Source organism: Silene latifolia, chromosome 9 (assembly GCF_048544455.1).
Source record: "Silene latifolia isolate original U9 population chromosome 9, ASM4854445v1, whole genome shotgun sequence".
Taxonomy (NCBI): Eukaryota; Viridiplantae; Streptophyta; class Magnoliopsida; order Caryophyllales; family Caryophyllaceae; genus Silene; species Silene latifolia.
The window spans coordinates 205,949,839-205,962,391 of record NC_133534.1 but is presented as its reverse complement, the minus strand read 5'-3'; the positions used below and the strand labels follow the sequence as shown (position 1 = coordinate 205,962,391).

The following is a 12,553-nucleotide window of genomic DNA, read 5'->3' as shown; positions in this document are numbered from 1 at the left end:
ATGTTGTATAAATCTCAGCAAAATATTAATTATATCTTAATAAATTTTATTATAAAATTACATTAATAATTACGGTGATTTGATTCTAAAATTATTTTGATAAAAATCCTAAAATATAAATAATTACGTTTATTGCGAAAAATGTTTCAAATTGAGTATAATTTTCATTATATTTATTGAAATATTTTGATTTGTAGAGATGATTTAAGTGAGTGTCTCATAATATTTTATGTTTACGTAAAAAGACATTTTGAGAAAGTTATAGAACTTAGACCATTAAATTTTAAGAAAAAATATATTTTGAAGAGTCATTGTATTTCTTAAAAACATAACTTAAAGAAAACTACTAAGCGATACTCCCTCCAATCCTCTATATTCTTCGCCTTTGAAGTGGGCATAAGGATTAAGGAAGGAAGTATTATATTGATAAATGACGTATGTGGGGTTGGGACTTGGGAGAGAGGAGAGAGGGATGAATAAATAGGAGTTAAATAATGAATTATGGGTCACAAACATTAAAAGAATGAATAAAATAGGAGTAAAAGAGTTGGGTGGGGTTTGGTGATAGGAAAGAGACATGAATAAAATAAGAATACTTTTTCTAAAAATAGAAAGGGGAAGAAAACATGAATAATCCGTTTTAGGAAATAGGAAGTAATATAGAGGTTTGGAGGGAGTAAGTTTTTAAGTGGGAATGAAAAAAACTATATTGCGAGAAATTGAATACATATGAGATTTTGATAGATTTAAATAGTGTGATAACGAGTATGTGTACGAGTATATATGTACACAGTAATCACGAATGCATTTGAATAATCAAAATAAAAGTAATGATTATTAAATAATATAGTATTATAAAAGACGTGAAAAAGTAGAAAAAAAAACGTTACATTTTTTTTAATATTTTCAATTAAAATACGTATACGTCAAGTATAAATATTGATTATGACTAGCTAAAACTTTTAGTTAAATATTTTATATGTTATATTTTAAATACTTTGAAGTTAAACCTCAAAAATATTATTTGAGAAAGTTTAACCTATTTTATTTACATAAAAACTCTTAAACATCATTTATATATAGTTGTTTAAAAATACAAAAGGTGCAATTTTTATAGATATGTTTGACACATAACAGATGCAAAATACAATCAAAACATTTGAATAAATTGAGTTTGAACTCTATATGTTTGATACAAAAATATCACACGTTATACATAAAAAAAATTAAAAATTACATAAAATTATATTCACATCATTTTCAACAAATATTAATTGCTTTGGAACCCAACATATTGTGAAATGATATAATTTGAGTACTTAATGTTGATTGTTGCATTATTCGAATAAATTTTATTTTAATTAATATAATATTTAATCAGTCAGAAAATAATTTATAAAACGTTGATCAACATAATTAATTATCACTTATTAGTTTTAATTAAAATTGTTTGTATTTTATTTTAAAATATTGAAAATAAACCTAAAAAAATTAAATTTGAGAAAAATTAATTTATATTTTTTTATAAGTAAAAATATTAAAGGTCATATATAAATTATGTTATTTTTCTTCAATTATAATAATTAAATTTTAAAACAGGCCGCACAAAGCGCGGGATACTGCCTAGTATATTTATAAAAGAGGCTTTTTTCGAGCGATTTAAAGCTGTACACATCATCAAAAATCAATTTAGGAATGTATCATAAATAATATTTTTTGATATAAAAAATAAATAAAAAATCTTTTAATTATTATAATATATATTTTCTAAATTATATTCAAGTGATTTTTCTAATTTTTATATAAAAAAATTTTACATTTCATTTGAAGAAAAAAGTATAGTTAAAAAAACGTAATTTATTCTCGCAGTACGATTTTTACTCATTTCAGTACTTTTTACATCAAATTTTCCATTTTGTTACCCTTAACTAAATAAAATCAAACCTAATTCTCTCTACCCTTTATCTATTATCGAAACCTTAATCTTCTTCAACCTCTTTAAAAAAACTCAACTATGAATGATTATTTATTTATTCAGTTAATTCTTTAATCCTATATTAATAATTAAATTAACTCTTTCTTATAATTTGTTTTTTTTAATTAGGGTTTATGTCTAAATTAATTTAGGGATAATTAGTTTGGTATGGTGGTGATTTATGGCGTCATCGGTGTAGTTCGACGGTGGTCCGTCGATGACCTGTGAATGGTGGTTGGAGCCACGGTACGGTGGTGGGAGGATTAGGTGGTTGTGTGAGGGTTCGGATGTGTTGGTAACGTATTACATTAAAAAAACTAATCAATGTAGCAGATTAGTACGTAGTACATACACAGAGATGAAAATACAATTTCCCCCGTAGTACTCAATGCAGTACATAGTAATCTACTTTTTAGTACTTTGTAATACTTAGTTGGCTGACGAATCCTTCAGTGAACATTGACGACAACTGCGTAGTAAGTTTATGAAATTAGAAGGAAAGGAGATTTGAGATTAGATGGAGAATTGTAATTAGAGAGAATATTTTTAGAGAGAAGTTAGAGAGGGGAATTGGGAAGAAAAAAATGAAAGGGTTATAATTGTCAAAAGTGTACTACGATGAGTAAAATGTGTACTGCGAAAATCAGCACCCTTAAAAAAATTATGAATATAGTATAATTAGATTCGTGGTAAAACAATGCTATCATTAGAGTATACATTTCATATTATTTGCACATATTTAAGATGATATACTTTTTAGTATTTTATATGTTCCACATTGAACATATATAAATATAAAATTGTCCCACACCGAAAGATTAGCATATGGTAGGGTGATCCTATGATTATAAATAGAAGGCATCCTTGGAATTTATTTATCAACCCAAAATCTTTTGAGTCTCTCAAGTATTGTCTTAGAGAGTTTTTAAGATTTTGTATCATTATCTTCACAATATGATATAAAAAATAATGTGGAGAATGTTTTAAATATTATAATAATATTTTCTATATTAAAATGGGTTATAATGTTTATAATGTTTTAATTATTCAATTTAATGAGAATAAGAATATAAAAATTAGTTAGGTATAATTTCATTACAATGGGACCAACTCACTGAATATTAGTCAAACAATTAAGCGGATAATAGTTGAAGAAATCCAAGTATAGCAAAGAGCTCATGGTTCAGCTATCATCTTAACTTTAGGAACTGCCAACACACTCATAATAAAAAGTTACAAAAACATTTTCCTAAAAGAACCATAGGCCATAACGGCTTATGTAGTATTAATACCAAATTTATTTGTATTTAATTATCACGAATTTTTATTTGAGACGGAATTATCCGTCTTCAATCTTTTTTTGTTTAAATAGGTACTTAAATTAAAGACTTACAAACAGAGTTCATACATCATTAAGGGGGAGTAGAAGGTCTGACTCCAAAGAACAAATCGTTATTAAATCGAGTTGGATGTCGAACTAGGTGCAAAAAATATGTACTTCTTAGTATGTTATATGTCACACATTGAAAAATAATGTAGATGTGGTAAATATACTACGTATAAATAGTAGAAAAGGTGGGGTCATTCTATTATAAATATTATAATTGTCCCACATCGAAAGATTAACATAAGGTGTGCTAGTCATCCTATTATTATAAATAGTAGAATTGTCCCACATCGAAAGATTAACATAATGTGGGGTGATCCTATGATTATAAATATGAGTCATTGGAGCTTAAATATCAACCCAAAATCTTTTGAGTCTCTTAAGTATTGTCTTAGATAGCTCTTATAAGAGTTTGTATTATTACCTCCACAATAGTGAAATTTATTTGTATTATACTTTTGATTTTGGAGGTTTCACAATTATATAATTACTAGTATTGGTGCCCGGCTTCGCCCGGGCTACCTCTACTTACCATTAATTTTTTTTTCATTAAATAAAATTACTTAAAGTAGAATAACCCATAAATTTATCATTAATATATTTTTCTATAATATATCCTAAAATTACGATAAAATAAATTTTGAGATAAATTCACTACTCCCGCTATTAATATTTTACTCTTATTAATGAAACAAAAGTAATAAGATTTCACTACTTGCGCGTAATCATTGTTACTTTCACTATTCCCGCCGTAATTATTGTTATTGTCACTACTGCCGTATTAATATTGATAATTTCACTACTCCCGCCGTAATTATTGTTACTTTCATTATTGTCGCATAAATATTGATTATTTTACTACTCTCGTTGTTGTTTCTACCACTTTCACTAATCTCGCTGATAATATTGTTACTTTTACTATTAAAATGAGTGATTACTATCATATAAATATATCCAATGTTACTACAATTCTTTTTTTACTTGACGACATTACATTTACTACTTAGGCATGAAATTTTAAGAGGATTATATATTTATATAAATATATTACATATATGCATTAAATCAAATTGAAAGAATTATGCAATATTATATATTATGGATTCTAACTTGAATTATTTATAACGTACTTATATTATATTTTTGTATGTTAAATAATTAACATATCTATACATCTAATAAACTATAAAATTTAATAAAATTGCATATATTTTAAATTTAATATATAATTTTATGATGATAATAATTAATACCATAGGTGTGCATGTTTATACTAATTAATTATTTTATTTTAAGGAAATTGATCATCTTCTAGTGTTTTATAAATATTTAGGAAAATTACCAAGAATCTTCTCTCTTTTAGTCTCCTTGAAGTTGACCATCTTAATTAATTATTTTATTTTAAGGAAATTGACAATCTTAATTAATTATTTTATTTTAAAGAAATTGACCATATTTTAGTCTCTTACAAATGTTTAGGAAAATTATCAAGCTTCTATATAATTTAATTTTAACCCAAACTATATAATATTTGCATTGAGATCCCTTAATCGGGTCCATCACACGGTGCTAGTGATTTAAAACTATATAGTATAATTAATTTGTATAACTTTCTTTAATTACATTGAAGTCCCTTGGTTTCTGGATTTAATATATAGTATTAATATATAGTTATATCATCTCCTTTTTACTCAAATTTAGTAGTTTAGCAATAAGTTATTTATTTTTTATTTTTTAAGCTAAATGTTTAAATAACGAACATACATTAGTAGTATAATTATTGTATAAGAGACTTTAAAAGTAACGTTACATAATGTTAATTTTTTATGTTAACTTTTCAAGTTTTAACATTTTTTCCATCTAGAGATCCCAACCTTTAAAAACTATTTAATATTTATAAGAAAAAAATTTTAATTTTATACCTAATAAAAACATTGGACTTAGATAAGATTAGTTTGTTAGCAATAAGATAAAATTGCACAAATGTTAGTTATATACGTGCGAAGAACTTTAGACTCTAGATAAGATTAGTTTGTTAGTATTTGCTCATTATTAATCGGATTGAATGTTGAACGTACGAATATTAACATATATTCTTTGCTCATATTATTAAATATAACTACTATTAGATATAATGAGTAGCAATTGTCCGTATTTGGGGATTTGGGTTGGATGTCGAGCTAGGTGTGAAAAAGATGGTGTATTTCTTAGTATGTTAATTGTCCTACGTTGGAAAATAATGGAGGTGTTGTGAATATACTACGTAGAAATAGAGGAATTGTCCAACATTGAAAGATTAGCATAAGATAGGGTGATCTTATGATTATAAATAAAAGTCATCCTTGAAACTTGGGAATCAACCCAAATTTTTTTGAGTCACTTAACTATTGTGAAAGAGAGCTTTTAAGAGTTTCTATTATTAACGGTCAAAATTTAAATTTAACAAACTATAATTTTGTTGTCACTAAATTGTATGTTTGCTTATAGTGGCAAAAAACATAGATAAGTTTATCTTTTACGCCTTTACGGTGGAATGATAGTAATAAGATGATAGGAGTATATATTACATGTGCTTTGTGAAAGAAAGAACATAAAAATGAACTCTATGTATCAGTAATTAGAAGATTAATTATTATTATTATTATGTAAGATGGTCTTATTAATTGAACAAAAAAATTTGAAATGACTAATTTAAAAGCATGACATGTGTAGTAAATTGTCCATATTTAAAGGGTAAGTATATGGTTCAAACAAAATATATACCCTCTTCGTCCCAGTCGATAGTTTACATTTGCTTTATTACCCTCACAAATACAGGAAATGTAAACTATTCATTAATTTCACACCTGTCTTTATATTAATCATAAGGGCTATCAAAGCGCCCTGATTCCCGTACACTCATGATGGTTAGTACTTAATAAATTTTGCTAGAATTCGGGATTATAATATTTCATTTTTTTTAGAATTATGTGACACCCGGATTTGAACTTCGAAACACCTATTCGATAATGTTCTATAACTTAGTTTTAAAATAATAAGGTCAGCAACCCGTACTACGGGTTTTCAAACTAGTTTGACCAATATTTCTGAAACAAGAATTGCCAAAAAAAAAAAAACCAAAATTATAGGGTTATGCTCATTCATGGACATGATTTACTTAATCATGGACATGAATGACCATTATACCCTTGTTATTTGTCCTCATTTACTATTTTGTTCTAATTACAAATTTACAATTAAACATGAAAAATTACTCACTCCAAAAACCACCAACCAACCACCCATACAACCATCACCACCCACCCAACAACGTCCACCATAACCATAGGCCACCGGCTAACCACCACCACCACCGACAGCCACCGTGCACCAACCTCCACCGCCCCTCCCTTGTCGGCCACACCCAATCCCCAGACCCGCACTTCGTCAGACTCGCACCTCCCAGACACCATTGAACCACCCCCTGTGCTGCCACTACTCTCAATCACAAATGCACACCCACCTTGAAGGCTGAAACGTTCCCACCACACCAGGCCATCCACCTTAGAACCACTCGAGCCACCCCACGACCTCTTAACCACCCACCTCAGACATAATCCCTCCGTCACCCCCCCCCCACCCCGCACGTCCGATGACCACCCATCACCCTCATCTCCTTGAACGATGGCCTCCACTCGTCTGACCTCCGACGTCCGCCTCTACTACCCAGCCACCCTTTCCTATATTGCTAAACTTTTGAAGAAAAAAAAAATTAGCAGTATTGCTAATTTTGATTAACCCTAATTTTCCTAAAACCTAAATCAATTAAATCTCCCTAATTTGATAGTATAATTGCTGCATAATTAATTAAGTTAGAAAGTTATCATTGCCTGATTAACTTGAGAATAAAAATCCATAATTGATTAATTTGATTTGAATTTTGTGAGAGAAAAGGGAATTCCCTTTTTTTCCTCAGAGGAAGGGCAAGGGAAGGAAAAATAATGATAAAAAGTCTATAAAAGAGTAAAAATGTACTTAAAAGAGCAATGACGAAATTATAACAAGTGCGCAATGACCAGCTTGAATCAAAAAATTCAGCATCCCGTGTAATCAGAAGTGCACAGAAGAAAACAACAAACTGTAGTATTTGGCCCCCTCCCTAAAATTAGGGTTAGGGTTTATCTGCGAATCTACAATGGCGAATCGTACGGACCCATTAGCTAAGAACATAAGAGGGACAAATCCGCAGAACTTAGTGGAGAAGATAGTCCGAAGCAAGGTGTACCAACACACATATTGGAAAGAACAATGCTTCGGTCTCACCGCCGAAACCCTTGTCGATAAAGCTATGGAGCTTGATCATGTCGGTGGTACTTATGGCGGTAATCGTAAACCTACCCCTTTCGTCTGCCTTGTCTTGAAGATGCTTCAGATTCAACCTGAGAAAGATATCGTTGTTGAGTTCATCAAGAATGAAGATTACAAGTATTTTCCTTTTTCATTATTTGTTTCATCGAATAGATTAGTTATTATAGCAATTTGTGCTGGTATCGCTAGCTGAAGTAGATTAGTTTTAGTCCAAGGACGAGCCGTTGATATCATCATTTGTTTAGGAAGTAATGCCTGGGTATCTCTAGACGACTAAAGGAGCTCTTAATTTCAAAATTGCAGGTACGTTAGGATACTTGGAGCTTTCTACTTGCGCCTGACTGGAACAGATACGGATGTTTACTTATACCTAGAACCTCTGTATAATGACTATCGAAAACTGCGGATGAAGAACCAAGATGGACGTGAGTTATCTGCTCTAATTATTTTGTTTCCTCCCTCCATTCCTAGCCAATATAATTGTATTTATACTAGTTTTTTTTTCCCCACAGAGTTTACTCTGACCCACGTTGATGAGTTTATTGATGATCTGCTCACTAAAGATTACTCTTGTGACATTGCAATGCCCCGAATCAAGAAAAGGTAAGTTTTCTTGTCTTCTGATTCTGATGTTTTTCCTGTTTGCTTTGTCCGCTTGTTCCCTGTCAAGCTAACTATTTTTACTCCCTTGAACTGGAAGTTTGACCTTAATATATTAGAAGTCCCTTGTCAACTGCATTTGGTTATTTGACCTATGAGTGTTTTAAGGATCTTAGCTGTGCCTGTTGTGCTGCTTTGCCATCAATTTTATGATGCAATTCTTGTTGATAATTTGATCATAAGCTTTTGTCAATCAATATTGCTTTTTTATGGTTTAGAAATTTTTTAACTACCGTATTTTTCATCGTCTGTTTGACATTCAAATATGATGAGAGGGAGATTGAGGGAGGGAAAGGTAGGGGAGGGGGAGGGGAGGGAAAATGAATTATGGTTGTTTGGATAGCAAATATGATGAGAGGGAGATGTAAGGAGAGGAAGAGGGAGATGATAGAATGGATGAAGGATATTGATGAAATAAGAGTAAAAAAAGTTTTCCTTCCAAATCTTGTCAATGATGGAAAGATTTTAGTTTAGTCTAAAGGAGAGAATTTAAATCCTCCCATTCCCCTCCCCTTCCATTTCCCTCCTTCCATATATCCTAACCAAACAAAGGAAATTGAATCCCTCCCTTTCCTTCCCCTCCCTTTCCCTCCAATTCTCTCAATCCAAACATACCCTTAGTTTTTCAATATAAGTTGTGCACAAGAGTTAAGATTAAGATTGAATTTACTACAGCAGATTGAAAATAAAAAGTCTTCACCACTACTCTACGAGGATTGTCACTGGAAAGACAAAATCTTTTAATAGTCCTTGGAAAAAAAGAGGATATTTAGTACCCTGTTCATACCCTTTTATAAATACAAGTGAATTGCTTCAGAAAGCTCACAAAAGCTGAAATGCTTTATTTTTTTTTTTTCATTTGTTGAATAAACTAGGAAGCTATATATTTATGTCGATCAGAAATAGTATTCTAGCACTATAAGTTTTTGCGGCATAAGATAATGCTTCTAGCACAACTTGAATTGTGTCTTGTTGTTTATTAACCACATGTCCACAGTTACTGGAAATGTTGCTGTCCACCTTAGAAAAATTCTGTAGTTTTCTAATGAAAGTGGAATTTGGGTTCTTTAACGTTGGGTTACAGATTTGTAACAATATATTGATTTTTTTTTTTGTTGAAAGAGCTCATGTTTCCTGTTTTTACTCGATTAGTACTCTGTATTGACTTTGTCATCTCTTACATTTCTGCAAAAAGATGGAATCTTGAAAACATTGGTACTCTGGAGCCCAGAAGAAGTGCCCTAGAGGATGATTTTGAGGAGGAGGAGGAGAAGGAAGAGGATGAGATGGACATAGATGATGAACGTGAAAAGGTTCAAATTATATCCAACCTTGTGATTTTTTGTCAATCAGACTGCCTGTGTGTCTATTCTCACTGAGCTGCTTGTGTATTTTTCAACCACAGGATTATCGTGGTAGAAGTCCGGTAAGAGATAGAGACAGAAGACATGATAGCCACAGATACAGGTTTGTACTAGTTTTGGCACTTTTATAATAAGCTCTCTGTTTATTGTATTTTATAATATTACTGATGAGGTTATTTTAACTGTTTGTGTTGTTTTAACCATCATGTTATTGTTAGTCCTTATATGTTAATTGCTTGTGAAATTACATATTAGCCAGCTTCCTCATCTAGTCCTGCACAAGAAAATATTCTGTTATCTTGATGCCGTTTAGAACACATGTTTGAGAATTTCGTTTAAATGTTTGTGAGAGATGATTTATAGTAGTATTTTTTATGTATTTTCTTACATATATATTTAGGGTAATGTTAACGCCACTATCATTTTTGTTAATGCCACTCAATTACAAGTCAATTATATGGGTATCTTACTATTCATTCTCTCACAATTTGAGTGGCATTAACAAAAATGGTAGTGGCGTTATCATCGCCCTATATTTATAGGGAAGCTGTTCACCATTTTATTCCGTATGACACACTAATCACACATGTACGTGGAAAAATAGATAGATGAGATAGACAATTTTCTAATGTCCTTTTATGGTATTTCTTGCTAAAGAGTTCCAGAACAGCTTCCAAAAGTAAATTATGATGATCCAACCAGGTTTCTCTGCACTGGCAGTGTGCAGTGAGAAGTATGATGGGTCGTACATCTATCCTACTAGTACTTTACATGATTTTAAACTTAGTTTGAAACTTGATCGTGGAATCAGTGATCACGGCTTGATCTCAACTATTGTGCCATACATGCCGCCGATACTGCATGAAAATGCACTAGTTGTAAGTTGTAACCTTGTCAAAACCACGATGGTGATGCGGTGTTATTTGATCTAATTTTTTTTCATTCCTTACCAACTATATTTATGTCATTAGCAAGAAACAGGAGTAGGGGGTAGGGCCCTACATTCTTACACCATTTGTCATCACATCTTTTCTTCCTTAAACATTCAGCAACCCTCCTATTTCAGACTTTTGAGCTACTTTTGCAACTTACTTTATCTTTTTTTGTGTGTGTGTGGCCGAGGGTAAATGGGTTCCACAGTTCCACTCATGACATTGTCTTCATTTTGCTAATCAGGGACAAGGACTATGACCGTGACTATGATAGAGATCGTGGACGAGGCCGAGACAGGGACAGAGACAGAGATAGAGATAGAGACTGGGACTACCGAGATAGGGACCGGGATCGTCATCGTATAAGAGATGATAAAGACTATGGTCGTGATAGAGAGAGAGAAGGTAGGGAAAGAGATAGGCGTGACAGGGATCGTGGTAGGCGGAGGAGCCACTCAAGAAGCCGAAGTAGGAGTAGGGACCGCAAGGAACGTGATGAGGACCACCGCAAGAGGCATGCTCGAAGTCCAAGTCCTAGAAGGCATGGAGATGATGATGGTGGTGCCCCCGAGAAGTCAAAGAAGAAGAAAGAGAAGAAGGAAAAGAAGGATGACGGAACTGACCACCCTGATCCTGAAATTGCTGAGGCTAACAAGTTGCGTGCGAAACTCGGGTTAAAACCTTTGAGAGTATAGATACACTTGGACGTGCACTTGTTTCTGGTGGTTATCTTTTATTTGTCAAGAAGTGTTGATTGCGCTGTGTAAAATTCTTCATATCTGCTGTTTTCATGATGTATGGAAGTATTGCTTCAGAACATATTTCGCGGAAAAGTGTTTCACCTGAGTTTCTTGTTAACTAAAATCCGTCTTCTTAAATAGAACATTGATGAATCACTTGGATTGATGGCTAGACACAATGGTCTTTTATCTTTGGATGGAGGTTGATGCTATAAGTTGCTATACTGAGACCGACAGCTTTATACGATCTGTGTGTCAAGTAATTCACAAAATCTCATTATAGACGGCACATATCCTTCTATAACTAAAGACGGGTCAAATACAATACCACATTCTTAATAGGACAAGCAACAAGTGGGGTGGTGGGGGCTAAAAATGTCATTACTTACAAGCTATTTGACCCGTCTTTAGCTATAGACGGATATATCCGTCTATAGCAAGACTAGCTGCAAGTAATTTTACCCAAACGAATAGTGAGTCGGTGACCAACCTATATATTTTTCTCAGTGATCATTTTTTTTATATTAATGGTGCCAGTTATATCAATGACAGTCTGCTCATCTAATCATTCAATTAGTATAGATCTTGCGCAATGCACTAGGTAGCACGGACACGTCTAAACAGTCTTCCCGTGTCCGACCCGACACTTGTTGGACACACGGCTAAACTGTCGGATACCTATAAACGAGGAATGAGATGTCGAAAGATTGATTAGAAGGTGATTTTAGGTAGGAAATGAGAACGAGTTACATTCAAAGTCAAATTTTACCTTTAATTATTTAAATCTAATATCAAATACATTTACAAAAATAATATCGTATGTATTTATAACTACAAAATATATATGTTATTAAATTTAAATAACGTGTCCCGTGTCCCAAGCCCGGATGAAGGAGGGGGGTTGCGGTAGGTCTGTGACAGCCAACATAAAAACTTAGTCATATTTTATGGACATGAATCGGAATTTGAACATCGTTGGAGCGTCTCCTCAGAAGCGACGCGCTACATGTAATACTCCGTATTTTAGTTGGAGTACTCGGTCGAGTACTTGGTTTGTACTCGGTCGAGTGTGTGTTACTTGGCCGAGTGCACTTGACCGAGTAAACCGGTTCAGCAAGTTTGACGGTTTCTTTTATGTTTTGACCGAG

General features: G+C 32.2%; 1 protein-coding gene and 1 pseudogene across 1 annotated transcript; one reads left to right on the top strand and one right to left on the bottom strand.

Annotated features, from left to right (window-relative positions):
- The window catches only part of LOC141602148 (uncharacterized), an 8,493-nt pseudogene extending 1,679 nt beyond the window's left edge, over positions 1 to 6,814 (bottom strand).
- A 572-nt stretch (positions 6,815 to 7,386) lies between these two features.
- Positions 7,387 to 11,575, top strand: LOC141600396 (pre-mRNA-splicing factor 38-like). The gene is made up of 6 exons (XM_074420632.1): positions 7,387 to 7,826; positions 8,013 to 8,134; positions 8,222 to 8,312; positions 9,565 to 9,682; positions 9,775 to 9,836; positions 10,910 to 11,575. Exons 1-6 carry the CDS (start codon positions 7,537 to 7,539, stop codon positions 11,358 to 11,360), a joined length of 1,134 nt encoding a protein of 377 aa, XP_074276733.1. The 5' UTR covers positions 7,387 to 7,536; the 3' UTR covers positions 11,361 to 11,575.
- The last annotated feature ends 978 nt before the right edge of the window (positions 11,576 to 12,553 follow it).

Bases quoted from the DNA above. Each gene is read 5' to 3' on its own strand.
- LOC141600396 (XM_074420632.1), top strand. From the start codon at position 7,537: ATGGCGAATCGTACGGACCCATTAGCTAAGAACATAAGAGGGACAAAT. The intron at 8,313-9,564 runs GTAAGTTTTCTT...TTCTGCAAAAAG, and splicing joins ATGCCCCGAATCAAGAAAAG to ATGGAATCTTGAAAACATTG. The intron at 9,837-10,909 runs GTTTGTACTAGT...TTTGCTAATCAG, and splicing joins CATGATAGCCACAGATACAG to GGACAAGGACTATGACCGTG.